General features: G+C 39.9%; 1 protein-coding gene and 1 long non-coding RNA gene across 3 annotated transcripts; one reads left to right on the top strand and one right to left on the bottom strand.

The window, feature by feature from the left end:
- Positions 1–21: 21 nt before the first annotated feature.
- Positions 22–13627, top strand: LOC117729485 (dipeptidyl peptidase 9-like). Its single transcript, XM_034530594.1, has 21 exons — positions 22–764; positions 2036–2126; positions 3517–3761; positions 4014–4126; positions 4506–4679; positions 5940–6108; positions 6209–6319; positions 6523–6651; positions 7100–7161; positions 7254–7354; positions 7499–7676; positions 7771–7930; positions 8845–8924; positions 9334–9504; positions 9807–9942; positions 10068–10213; positions 10510–10656; positions 10969–11121; positions 11610–11752; positions 12022–12133; positions 12540–13627. The coding sequence occupies exons 2-21, from the start codon at positions 2071–2073 to the stop codon at positions 12630–12632; spliced, it is 2679 nt and encodes an 892-aa protein (XP_034386485.1). The 5' UTR covers positions 22–764; positions 2036–2070; the 3' UTR covers positions 12633–13627.
- Positions 4821–7591, bottom strand: LOC117729488. Of its 2 annotated transcripts, none has more exons than XR_004609370.1 (4): positions 7474–7591; positions 7198–7311; positions 5884–6362; positions 4821–5745 (listed from the first exon to the last, which is right to left on the bottom strand). It is a non-coding gene; the product is annotated as an uncharacterized LOC117729488 (long non-coding RNA). The 2 variants fall into 2 exon arrangements; XR_004609369.1 differs by having other exon boundaries at positions 7198–7382; positions 7474–7587.
- Positions 13628–13853: the final 226 nt, after the last annotated feature.

Genomic DNA, 13853 nt, shown 5'->3' with positions numbered 1-13853 from the left:
AACTAAAGCTAAAACTATTCGATTAATTCATTAGTAGATTGATAGGAAATTAATCATCATCTATTGAATGATTTTAATTAATCGTGACAGTGATTTTCAATCAAAAATTGAATAATTTGGTTCCTGCCTCTCCAATTTTAAGATGTTCCGCTTTTCTCTTTTATTATTGTAAATTAAGTGGACTGTCGATCAGACACAAGACATTTGTAGATGTCTCATTGGCCTCTCAAAAACTGTGATGGACATTTAACACTTTTTACAAAAATTTGAAAGACTAAACGATTTATTTATCAGAGAAAATAATTGTCACATTAATCAGTAATGGAAAAAATAATTAATGGTAGCCTTTATGCTCAAATATAAATCATTGGTACATTTTCTGAGATTCAATTAAGTCCCACCAGTATTCAGATGCTCTTTAAAGACGAGGACTAGATATTTACGAATTTCTTCTATTTTGTTTTTTTATTTCCACAGACTATGATTTAAGTTATTTCTGCTGTAAAAACAACAACATGTAAATCTGTTTCTACCATGGTTTCTTCACGCAGTGTAACGGAATACAACATCCGGGTCATAGGTCGTCATCTTGATTGTTTTTTCAGGCTATTTCCGCGTTGTACGCACATTAGCATTAAGCTACATCCTTCTGGACTGTAACGTCAGTGGACTTCTGTCATTTATCCAAATCCTGACCGTTGTATCCAACTCGGATGTTTCTTCGACAGAAGCTGGAACGTTTTCGAGGTTTTGGGGCAGAAAGAGTAAGCTGAAAATGAATGAATGTTTTCTCTTTCGGTCCGCTCGGCTGCTCGATGCTAGCCGAGGTAACGGAGAGCAATAACGCACCCCAGGGTGCCTGATTGCCTCGTTCAGGTCGGTCGTGTTTGATGGGAGGAGAAGCTCACCGTCACTTCGTGGACACCGTTTAGTGTCTGTCACACAACATGGATGATTTAATCATGGATGCTCGGCAACATACACGCTGAGAAGAAGATGATGATGCCAGAGATGATTAAACCAGTGAGGGCTCTGTTCATATACAGACTGGGAGAATAAACTGGGACTTTTCCATCAGGGATTCAGTCTTTATCCTTTTTGAACGAGTTGTAACACGTTTATTTGTGTTTGCTGTTTCACTGCGACACGGTTGTGTGGACAAAACTGAATTATGTGGGAAAGAAATTGAGAATAATTAGTATCTCACTGGTTATTCTCACATGTATGTACTCGTTTAGGCTAAACATAGTCAGTAGTCAAAAAGACAGCCCAAAGAGTTGTTCATCCAGCTTCTAAACACACACATAATTTATAAAGATTGTATATATCTTAAAGAAATGAAATGACTACCATCAAGTAGAGTACAATTACGAAAGAAGAAGAAACCCATTCAGTAGGTTTCTGTGGAGAACGAAACTCATCCAATAGCCTTCATTAACGGATCGAGTCTGATCACTTGTCTTCATGTCACCTGGATCTTCAGTCAGGTGATAACAGGTGGATGAAGGAATGAAAAAGTGACCTTTTAGTTCTGTTTTCTTGCATCACTGGTGTAAAATGTACAAACACAATATTTGTTTTTCTGTCAGACCCATGGTTTGGTTGAAGGGACCGGCTGTCGTTGTTTTCTGTGAATTAACTTCTGAAGAATTTGCTTGTCCGTTAGGCCCATGGCAAAGGCACAGCATACAGTAAAATGTGGAGGGACAGTGTAACATTTGCCACAGTTATGACACAGACGTTGAAGTGTCATGCAGCCGAGTCACACTCAATGAGACCCCATATCAGGAACGCACAGCTGTAAGTGTGGCGATGGCCGGCTGAAGAGCTGCAGCTCCAGGATGAAGCAGCACAGAGACATTCAGGGCCGTCACTTCAGTAACAGATTCACTGTTTATTAGCATCTGCATTGTCTAGGTTCTCGCATATTAAAACTGTTCAGTTTGTCAGTCAGACCAGGTCATGTAACGATATGTGATTTTGTTTTAGCTGTTTGACATCTTCAGTTCTTGTGTGTTGACCTGGTTTCCCACAGGGTGTCAGTGCTGGTCCCGGGTCGTTGAACGGTTAATGCACAGAGTAAAGAGGCGGAAAACTGACGACAAAACAGAAGACGGCCAGGAAAGGTAGGGGACATTTAACCCCACAGCTGTCTATTTGTTTTTACATTTTCTTCAGTATGATTTTGAATTGCTTTTTATTCTTGGCTGATTCAGATTTTTTAAACATTTTGAAATTGGACCTGCCAATTCTGGTGTTTTCCGACTAACTGATAAGCCAATAGCAACTATAATGGACAGCAAGGCACTAGACTAACTTTTCTCACCCCGTCCCGAAAATGTGTAAAATCCTAAATTGTTGTTATTGTCATCCATAGTGGTTATTGACATAAAACACTTTTTCTTTTTTTAAATTGAAATACTTGCTTTGATTGAAAAACAATCTTGACTTTAGTTGATTTGATTCTGTATTATAAGCTGCTAAGAGCTAGTGTTAGGAAGTTAAACAGGTCATAATTCCATCTACATTTGTTTTATGTTGCTGTGAAAACAACTGGATTCATTAAAGTGTCTTGCTAAAAAATAAATGTAACAATATTTCCTTTGAACACATCATGATAATGTTATAATTTGAAAGAGTCATGTCAGCAGACCAGCTGGTCACTGCATTACTGTGATCAGCATGCACAGGAATGATTTACAATGTAAAAAAGTGTCTGCTGTTCCAAATGTTTTGAGGGTTGTTCCTTCACTGCCTTTTTTGGAGAGGCGGTGTTTTCTTCACTCGTGTTGAAGAACTAATGAGACAAACATTTTTAATATCAGACTGACCAGCTGGTTACTAATAATGGCCGATCAGCTAAAAACTGGTCAATTTTGATCGGCAGCCAATTGATCGGTGCATCTTTTAGTAGTGTTACTACCAGCAGCCGGTAAGACGTCTGGGGTACTTTCAGTTTGGCTCTTTTCCGTTTGTGCAGTGCGTGTGTGCTGAAATAAATCCCCAATTTATCCCCACTGCCCATCTCTCCTCACAGAGCTTCTGTTACTTACGTATTTAGCATGTCCCGTCTCATTGTTAAAAGCCACTCTTCCAAACCATCATGTTGGTTCATGTTCCTGGGTTGAGGAGGATCCTAAAGTGTGAGATTGGATTGTTGCATTGCGGGATTATTTGGAAGAAAGAAGAACGTTTTTGTGGATTAGGGAATAATGTATTCTACATTAATAAGTGTAATTCAAAGTCCGCGTGGCAGCGCTTGGTCAAACCGATTAATCAGTCAAACTCTATTCGACAGATCGCTGCCTCCTTGGCAAATATCATAAAAAGATTTCTTTATCCAACACCTTCATTATATGATTAGTAGAGCAATAGTGTCTGTTTTCAGTCAGAACGTCTGATTTAGTTAGGTTAGATCTACCTTCCTCAATCAGAGGTATACACATGTTTGCTAGTGTTGCTTTCCCATTGTGATTTAATGTCGATGTATCTGATTAGTCTGAGTTCTGTCCGCAGCATCAGGCAGGCACTGGCAGGCATGACTGGGGTGGACGAGCTCTCGGACAGCACAGAGGTGGTGGAGATGGAGGATGTGAATCCCACACAGTTTCAGGTTGAGAAGCATACTTGGGATGGCCTGCGGAAGATCATCCACAACAGTCGCAAGAACACAGGCGTGGTTATTAACAAGGCGCCACACGACTTCCAGTTCATCCAGAAGGACGAGACCAGTCAGCACTCCCACCGCATCTACTACCTTGGTGAGCTTGGGGGCCGGGAAAGATGGAATCTGTCACAGTTGTATGTATTCGTTTTGCAGGCAGATAACTCATACAGGGACACCCATTTGCCTTGAGACTATCTTTCCTGTTGCAGCCGTAGTTCACACAATCTCTGCAAAGTAGTTGCTGCTCTTTGTTGCCTCCATGTCTCAAGCAGTTGGGTGTAGTGTGTGATAGCGTTTGGATCTGTACTCATGGTAGTTCGGTCGTTGACATTCTCTGCTCTCACAGGAATGCCTTACGCCAGCAGGGACAATGCTTTGCTCTACTCGGACATTCCCAAGAAGATTCGCAGAGATGCTCTAATGGTGTTGTCATGGAAAAAGATGCTGGATCGCTTTCAGGTGAGAAGGATTTATAGCCCACTATGACACTTTAATGTGATTGAGCCTATCCAAACCAGTTTTAAAAAGGAATAATTGTTTAGAGGGCGATTCATGAACCACTCCTTCCATAAGAGCGTCTTTTCTCATGGAGCTTAAAACTACCGTTATAAATCTTCCCATAAAGACAACATAATCTCGACCACCTGATTTCATAAATGAGAGTTGTTTTTGCTGAGGAGAGAGCAGATAAGTGGTTCTATTTATTGGTGTATAGCATTTCTCTCTTTAATTAAGTATGGTCATGTTTTTTTGCCGATTGTTTGTTTTCCATGCCCTCTTCGACCTCTCTCGGCCAGAATTGTCACATTGTGTGTCCTCTTCTCACCCCTGACCTCAGGCCAGCCCTCACCACGGGGGCTTCTCGCGGGAGGAGGAGCTGCTGCGGGAAAGGAAACGCTTGGGGGTGTCTGGTATCACCTCCTATGATTACCACCGACCCAGCGGCCTCTTCCTGTTCCAGGCCAACAGCAGTCTGTACTATTGCCGTGACGGTGGTAACAACAGCTTCACTGTGAGTTAAAGGATAGTAGCACAATATATACAATCCAATAATAGCAGAGCAGGACATATTACATTCAAGAAGAATTAAATGAAAAATGCTAATTATATCCAGTATAAATAAGTGTGTATGTAAAGTGAAAGTGGTGCAAGGTTTAAATATATGGATTGCTGAAAAGGTCAATTATTTTATCACAGATATACTGTATCTGTATTGGCATATGCGAGTAGTTCAATTACAGAAATGGCTTGTAGTTGAGGTAATTTGGAAACAATGTCTCATTATTACAGTTTGTCCACCAGGGTGCACTGATACGTTTATTTTTCAACTGTAGAATTCACCTTCACGAAATATCTTTCACAATTCGGACAGCAACCAGCTTTTATTTTCATTATAAAAAAAGATTATTTCCATTAAATGTTGGAAAGTAATTGCTTCAGCTTTAGTCAGAATTCTTTCTTAACCAAAAATAGAAGATCTTTATCAGTTATATTTTCTGCTGTGAGGTAAAGTATTTTTCTAATATCAATGATCATTGGAAAAAAATCACAACATTTGGAGATACATTTTTTTTCAGGAAAGTAGCGATGTTAAAAACAATACCAGCTCTGATATTAGACTTGGACGCTATCGAGGTGTTACAATGTACCAGGTTATTTAGAAATCCAGACAGTGTGATTTTTAATATAGTCAAAAGTACGGGCCCTCTTCTTTCTATGAAACCAATACAGAGATGCTGAATTGAGGCGACGTATTGTAGTTCACAGAGGTCAGTCTCTACTGGTTGAACAGGCAGCCGAGCTGAGAAAGATGGCGACTGAGTAGTGGGAATAAAAAAGAAAATGACTCTGCCCCTGTTTGAGTATTTGGGGTTTAGTCCCGAATCATGACAATTTGGCCACATATACATTTATCTTGAGATGACTTCTTCCAAGTACAAAAGTAATAGCCACATGATTTTATTCAACTGCCAGTGTGCCACCACCACCAGCACTGGCCACACATCATCTCCATTCAGCCCACTGGTGTGTTGCTCTCAGCCGCGGCAACAAGTGTCTTCTGGTCCTCCAGCAAGACTCTATGGAAGAAGAGCGATTATTTCCTGTTCATTCATTACTATGTAGTATGAAGACTTAGATACCGCCTTAGCCAATCTGTTATGTGGTCAGATTTTTTGCACTCTGAAATATCCCGATTGGTCTGAAACCAGACTTACAAAGTGTAGAACTAAAGCAGCTGTGACCTCAGATGTCCTTCAACTTCTCTGTGCAGACTTCTCCCATGGACCCTGTTGAAATTAAGAGCCGGAGTTCAGGCACACGCATGGACCCCAAGATCTGCCCTGGGGACCCCAACTTCATTGGCTTCATCAACAACAATGACATTTGGGTGACCAGCACTGAGACGGGGGAAGAGAGGAGGCTTACCTTCTGCCACAAAGGTCAGGATTGACACAGAAGTTCCTGGAGAGTCTCACCTGGTACTTTGACGTTTTCACACAGTGTTTCTATTTTTGCTTTCTATTTCTGTATTTATTTTAGGTATTGATAACCCAAAAGACGACCCCAAATCTGCCGGTATTGCCACTTTTGTCACGCAGGAAGAGTTTGACCGTTTCACTGGATACTGGTGGTCACCAGCTGCTCGTGAAGGTGAGCACGAAGATGGCATGGATTGCTGTCGTAGACTTCTTGGCTAGGAGGCAATCGAATGAAGATGAATTATTATTACATACTTAAATAACACACGTTTGTTTATGTGAAAAAAACCTGTGTTACGTTTCGAAGATGATTCTGATTCTTGCAGTTTTCTCCTGTAAACAAAACCGTCCTTTACTGGTTTCTCTCTGGTTCAGAATCAGATGGTGGTAAGACTCTACAGATTCTCTACGAGGAAGTGGATGAGTCTGAAGTTGAAATCATTCATGTTCCATCTCCAGCTTTGGAAGAGCGCAAGACCGACGTCTACAGATACCCACGCGCAGGTACACCGCGCACACACCAACAAACAAACACACATTCATACACGCACGCACACACACAGACACACAAGCTTTTGATTTATACATTTTTTATTTATATTTTAAATCTGTGCTGTATTTGTTGTTTATTGGATTTGTATACTAAAAATAAATATGCAGTAGGTACGTTTTATTATTATAATTTTTTTTAAAGGATGCCCTGTGAACTTTTCTTGACTTTAGTGGTGAAGTGCTGGTGTCTTAGCACGTTAATAAAGATAAGATGAGAAAACCGCTCTAGAGATCTACAGGTCAAGAACTCCTCTGGGTTCTTTTTAAAAATCAGTGCATGTATGTTGTGTAGCTCAGTCAATACAGCATGACTCTTATGAACGGAAGCCTTGAGTTATATCAAAAAGGTATCCTGTTGAATTTTATGTTGATACGCAACTCTGTTTTGTTTTGTATTCAGGCAGCAAGAATCCGGATATTAATCTCAAAATAGCAGAAATCAGGACAGACAATCTTGGCAAAGTGAGTGCTTGTTGAGTGCCATAAAATATAGTTTACCAGGAAGTTCTTCCAAGAGAAGTTCAAATGCCAGCTTCTTGTTGTTTCGTCCTCAGATTGTCAGCACCCAGGAGAAGGAGTTGCCTGTTCCCTTCACCAGCCTGTTCCCTAGTGCTGAATACATCACCAGAGCCGGATGGACAAAAGATGGCAGATAGTATGTTTTGTTTTGTCCTCTCCAAAACCTAATTTTAAAAGCACCATTCGTAGTCTTTAAACTTTGACATGCTTCAAAACCCAACATGTTGTAACATGGAGTATGTATACTGCGCTTACGTCTTTTCCTCTTTCTGTGTGTCAGTGCATGGGCGGTCATGATGGACCGACGGCAGCAGCGTCTCCAGTTGGTCCTGCTGCCTCCAGCGCTCTTCATCCCTGCACATCAGGACGGAGCCAACAGGCACGAGAGCCTCGAGGCGCTGGGAGACACTGTCCATCCCTTCATCATCTACCAGGAGACCAGCGACATTTGGATCAATGTGAGCCACCACATCATTCTAGGGCTCTGTTAAAAATATTGCAAAAATAGTGCAGTCTTCATTGGAAAAAAACGCATCACGATTTGTCTTTCAGGTGCACGACATCTTCCACCCGTTCATCCAAACCAGTGATGATGACATCAGCTTCATAGCAGTAAATGAATCAAAAACCGGTTTCTGTCACCTGTATAAGATCACATCAGTGTTGCAGCAGGGCAGCTACAACTGGGCCAACGGCTACATGCACTCTGAAGGTAACACCATCAACAAGCACATTCACAGGTGAACCAGACACATTTTCCCCGAGAAGGTATCATTACTTAATTTAATGACTTTAGTGAAGGGCATGTATTCATTCATATTTAAACTTAATACAATTAAATCAAAGGAAACATTTGTGAAGAGATAATACCTTGTAGTTTGGGTCTATAATGTAACCCAACCATACTGTACCATACTGACTTATTAACTCCAAAAGCCCAATTTATTCAATCAGTTTGGGGAATACATTTGTATTTTTTTTTCCGCAGTTCCAGCCTTTCAAATCCGTTAGAATCATCTCATTTAGTTTAGTTTTTTAGAGCCGTCCAAATATTCAACAAGATCTCAAATCAGTTCTAAAACAAACAGGGAGCCAATGTAGAGAAACTGAAAACAGATGTGATGTGCTCATACCTCTCGGTTCTTGTTTAAAGAAGATGTTTGAAAAAGCAAGTCAAGAGGCTGTTACAGTAATCAAGGCGAGAGGAGTTAAAAAGATGTAGATACGTTTCTGCATTTCTACAAGTTATAATAGATCTTATTTTTCAATATTTCATATACACATGATTGGACAAGCTTTATAATATACTGCTCAAAACAAACAGTACTAGGTAGATTTCTATTTACTTACCTTTTGACAGATATTATGAGAACCAGTCTAATGCAGTACCAAATATGTCCACCCAGTACTTCTGTCTATCTAAAAAGATGTCAATGCAGCAATTAAATACAGTAGCAGAATATGCCTGTCAGTATTCATTAAAAGGTCATTTCTTTCTTTGAGAGGTGCTGGATCAATACTATGATATTGATAAGAACCAAATAAGTAATGTAAAGATTCCTGTGTTGTGAAACAAGTACATGGATCTATCAGTTTATGCACCCGTCTTCTCCCCTCTCTCACCAGATGATTTCAAGTGTCCAGTCAAAGAGGAGGTCACCATAACCAGTGGGGAGTGGGAGGTGCTGGCCAATCACGGAGCAAAGGTAAAGCCCTGCCCACGTATCTGTTCAAATGTGCCTTGTATCCATTCCAGAGCAGCACAAATGAATCACCGCATCCACTCATCAGAACCCTGAGTTTAAATAATATGTAGTTGTTAGTTACAACTATTAAATACATATCTAAGCTTAACACTAAACTCTTGAAATAAAACAAAAATATGATTTTGGATTATTGAGTCGCAAGCTGCACTGAATCCTGTCTTTATTCTCCATATATGTATAACCCAGACATTGTAATTATATTTTAGAAATGGTATATTTTGTTAGAACTAATAACATATGGCGAAGAAAATAATAATAAGACAGATATGTACTGTAACTATAGCAACTAACTAACTTAACTTTCTGTGTCTTAACAAAACAGACAAACACTGTTTTTTTTTTTTTGCAGCGTTCATCAAGTCCTCAGATTTGGGTGGACGAGTCAGCAAAGCTGGTTTACTTCCAGGGAACCAAAGACTCCCCTCTGGAGCACCACCTTTATGTTGTGAGCTACGAATCGCCAGCTGAAATCGTCCGTCTCACGAAATCAGGCTTCTCCCACAGCTGCTCAGTGAGCCAGGTATGTAACAAACACTGAAATCAGTGATGAAAAAAACTGAATACTTCGACTTTCGATATTAAGTGTGTGTGTATTTTTGTCCTTTTTTTTTTTACACATTTACAATCACAAAATATCATCCTCAAAATAACAGTATTGGCATAAGCTTTCAAAATACCACAAGTATAACCTTAATTGAAAAAGGAAAAATGGCAGTTTGTGTTCCTGCATTAAGGTGTCAAGTGTCAGCAGATATTTAAATTGCTAGGGATGCAATTTAACCCTGTATTGTGTGATTTATAATTATTTTTTTCTTCATACAGACCTTCGACATGTTTGTCAGCCACTACAGCAGCTTGACCACAGCTCCCTGCGTGCACATCTACAAGCTGCAGGGCTCAGACGACCACCCGCTGCACAAAGAGCCTCAGTTTTGGGCGAGCATGATGGAGTCCTCTGGTACTGACGGATACAATATTGTCTGGCGGCTGTGACGGTTTCTTTTCCCCTCTCACCTGTTTAAGATTACACTTGTATCCACTGATGTAAGCTGAGTTAAGGTTCAGACTTGTGTACATTTCCAGGTTTCCCTTTCGACTCCACTCCTCCAGAGATCTTTAGCTTCACAGGGAAGTCGGGCTTCGAGTTGTACGGCATGTTGTACAAACCACACCACCTGGTCCCCGGCAGGAAGCATCCAACTGTCGTCTTTGTTTACGGTGGCCCGCAGGTTTGATCTTTTCCATTTTCACTGTAGATTCATGTCATGCAGACTTAAATGAGTGTTTACTTTTCATAGTTCAATTACATTTTAATGATAAAATGGTATATGTGTTATTGTAATAGAGTTGCTGTGTTTATCTTTACCTAAATAAAGGATCTGAATACTTCATCAGTCACAAACTTGATCCTTGTTGCACTGTAACAGACATTCAAAGCTTGAATTCAACTAAGATCAGAAAGCAGTCATCATATCATATTTATTTGAGAAATTGCTTTAGTTATTTTTTCTTTTTTTTCTTCCAGGTCCAGTTAGTGAATAACTCTTATAAAGGAGTGAAGTACCTGCGGCTGAGCACGCTGGCTTTTCTGGGCTACGCTGTGCTGGTCATCGATGGACGAGGCTCCTGTCAGCGGGGACTCAAGTTTGAAGGAGCTGTGAAGGACAAAATGGTAGTTAACACATTGAGGATCTCTCCCTAAAAATACTTTATGTAGGGAAATGAACAGAGTATTTATTTACATTTTATTTACATGTTTTACAAGTCATTTACTGATAATGAAAGGTGTTTTATGACCACATTACTATATGATAACATACTCTGATTTAGAATTCACATATAATGTAAATTAAAGATTAAGTCATTTTCTTCACGAGTTTATTTGTTTTAACACTTTTTAAATGTGTGCATAATGTATGTAGATAAGTTTTTAAAAGGGTATTGTAATGCCAGGTGAATTACCTATTTGATCTCCTCCAATCAGGGTCAAGTGGAGATTGAAGACCAGGTGGAGGGTTTGAACTACGTAGCTGAAAAGTACAAGTTTGTGGACCTGAGTCGTGTTGCCATCCATGGCTGGTCATACGGAGGCTTCCTCTCCCTTATGGGCCTCATCCACAGACCGGACATCTTCAAGGTCAAAGCCACTAATGTTATAATACCCCATTATTATGCTAAAGTATGTGCAGTAAGTGTGAAAGTATGAAACTCGAAGGCCAACTTGGACCCTATTTAAATATAAGTGGCGATAGTGGGACTGCAGTTTGCTGAGCACTGTTTTCTTTGCTGGGTTGGGGGGCGTCTCTGCTGCAGTCTCTCAATATTCTGCTGCCTACAAACTTTATGTGTTTATGTTTACATAACTCACAGGGACAGCAAAATGTTACCACATCGCTGACTTCAGCGAAGCAGGAGGATGTTTCAGTTTGTTTCTCCAAAACATGGTGTTTTCGAAAAGTGAATTTTTCAGATCATTTTGTGATAGTGTCTAAGTCTCAAATGGCTTTATACATCTGATAATATTTAACTCAATCTGCACTTTTAGCCACTTTTCTGGAGTCGATTTCTTTAGAGGATGAAATAATGAAAAATGGTTCTGTTTGACTTCCTGTTTGTGTTTTTCAGGTTGCCATTGCAGGAGCTCCAGTGACGTTGTGGATGGCCTACGACACCGGCTACACAGAGCGATATCTGGACACGCCTGACAAAAACAAGAAGGGATACGAGGCTTGTTCTGTCGCTCTGCACGTCGACAAACTCCCCAATGAGTGAGCGCAGTCATATTATTATATCAAATAATACTGCACCTTCTGTTTCCTGCCACTTTTGTCTAACAATGCTGGTTTTTACAGTTAATGTCACAAAATAACACGAATAGTAGATCATCAAGTTAGAAGTATGTAGAAGTAGACAAAGTGCAGAATTTGATTTAGTTTCTGTATTCCGGTTAGATGTAATATCAGTTTAATTTATCCTCCATGTTTATATGTGAACAATGGCAAAGAATCTAAGAATTGCTTCTCTCTGTTACACGAAGGCCCAACCGATTGCTGATCCTACACGGGTTTCTAGATGAGAATGTGCACTTTTTTCACACTAACTTCTTGGTGTCTCAACTCATCCGGGCAGGAAAGCCTTACAACCTGCAGGTAAGAGGATTCACTTCTTTAGGGTGACTTGAGTGAAGTCTGTGATTTAAAGATGTGAAACTGAGTCAGAATCTATTCTTTCATAAAGTCTGAGGAGGCTGAAACTCCTTGTATAAAGAACAACTTTGTCATGATGCAATGCTTGCATCATGCAACACATTACAAAGCACATGTAAGTAAGTTCAGCACAAAAGATGTGAATGCCAACTTGTTATGGTGTGTCTTGTTCTTCTTTGTATCTCTTCTCTAATTTACTAAAACAAGGCAGCAGTTGAAAGAAGGGAGGGAAGCTCCTCCAATTTTTTTTTAATGTAGTTTGATTAAATATAAAAAGGAATGTAAAATGTGAAACATTAAACAATCCAGCTGATCGAATGTGTTTCTTTTGTTTCGTTTTTTTTGTTAGATTTATCCCAACGAGCGACACAGCATCCGATGTCCAGAGTCTGGGGAACATTACGAGATTACGCTGCTGCACTTCCTCCAGCAGAACCTCTGATAAGACTTGCGACACACTGACCTTCACTTCCTTGCTTATTAACCTCCCCTCCTTGTCTCCTCTTTCCCTTTCCTCCATTTATTTAAACCTGCATCATCTTCTCCCTCCCCTGATTTTATGATATTACGATTACTGCAAGCTATGCCATACCTCATCACACCTCAAGAGTTGTTTCGTCAGTCTTCAAGGTGCTGAAGCATTTTAGCATCAATAAATTCATTTCTGATCTTAGAATCATCACCATAAGTGAGACCAATGCTGAGAGAAAGAAGTATTGTAGTCAACGCTGTATTTTACAGTGTAGGGAAATCTGCTGGACTGCTTTCAGCCCCAAAACAAACAGAGATCCCTGTTTGTCCTGAACAGACGGTGGAATAAGTACATACAAAATTACAGTCACATTGATATTTAGACAAAACTTTGACAGCAATGCAACAAGTACAGAAGAGGACCAACAGCGCTGTCTTTTTTCTTGCAATTCCTTATTTTTATTGAACTCTCACTTGTGTTTTTCTGACTGCTGCTGATCGTTTTCCTGTCTGTGAATAAACACTGGAGTAATGTTTGCAAACGTAAAGCTCTATAAGAGTATACAAGCAAGCTCTTAACCCCTTGTCGTATACTCTGTGCCCTCATGTGCTATCATAGATGACTTATTATGTGCTGTGCCACACTTTGGCAGATCTACAAGAAAAAAAGTCACATGCCACATTTTCTTTGTTTACTGTTAAAAATATTTTTTATGCATTCATAAAAGGTGGAACTATGTAGCGACCTGTTGCTGTTTCACTCACTCACATTTTGTGGGGAGCCTCTTTTTCTTCTGCTGCTGCTGAGGAATTTTGCACATATTACATATATTTGCCTTGGTGCCAACAAACTGACTTATAAGATGATGTATGACACAACAGTCCGAGGTGCCTTGCTCGTATAGTATTAATATCAGGGAATCTGTCTGAGGACCTACCACAATAAAATGCCTTGTTACGCATGTGTCTGATGACCATCTGTAAGATGAGTTACCCTGACCTGTTCGTGGTTAAATGTACTCAGATATTGAAGAAATAAACAGAAGTTAACTTTTTTTTTCCCCCAAAGTTGAAGAAAAGTGAAATGAAAAGTACTGTTTTCAATAGTATTTTAGACATCATTTGTCTGTAAAATAAAACTCAAGGTTCAGGCAGTTGGTAGGTAGGCTGGGCTTTTGATGTTTGAGTTTAG

Source organism: Cyclopterus lumpus, chromosome 4 (genome assembly GCF_009769545.1).
Source record: "Cyclopterus lumpus isolate fCycLum1 chromosome 4, fCycLum1.pri, whole genome shotgun sequence".
NCBI classification, from domain to species: domain Eukaryota; kingdom Metazoa; phylum Chordata; class Actinopteri; order Perciformes; family Cyclopteridae; genus Cyclopterus; species Cyclopterus lumpus.
The sequence above is the reverse complement of the archived record's forward strand: the minus strand, read 5'-3'. Positions and strand labels throughout refer to the sequence as shown.

Bases quoted from the DNA above. Each gene is read 5' to 3' on its own strand.
- LOC117729485 (XM_034530594.1), top strand. From the start codon at position 2,071: ATGCACAGAGTAAAGAGGCGGAAAACTGACGACAAAACAGAAGACGGC. The intron at 6,320-6,522 runs GTGAGCACGAAG...TCTCTGGTTCAG, and splicing joins GTCACCAGCTGCTCGTGAAG to AATCAGATGGTGGTAAGACT. The intron at 10,657-10,968 runs GTAGTTAACACA...TCCTCCAATCAG, and splicing joins GAGCTGTGAAGGACAAAATG to GGTCAAGTGGAGATTGAAGA.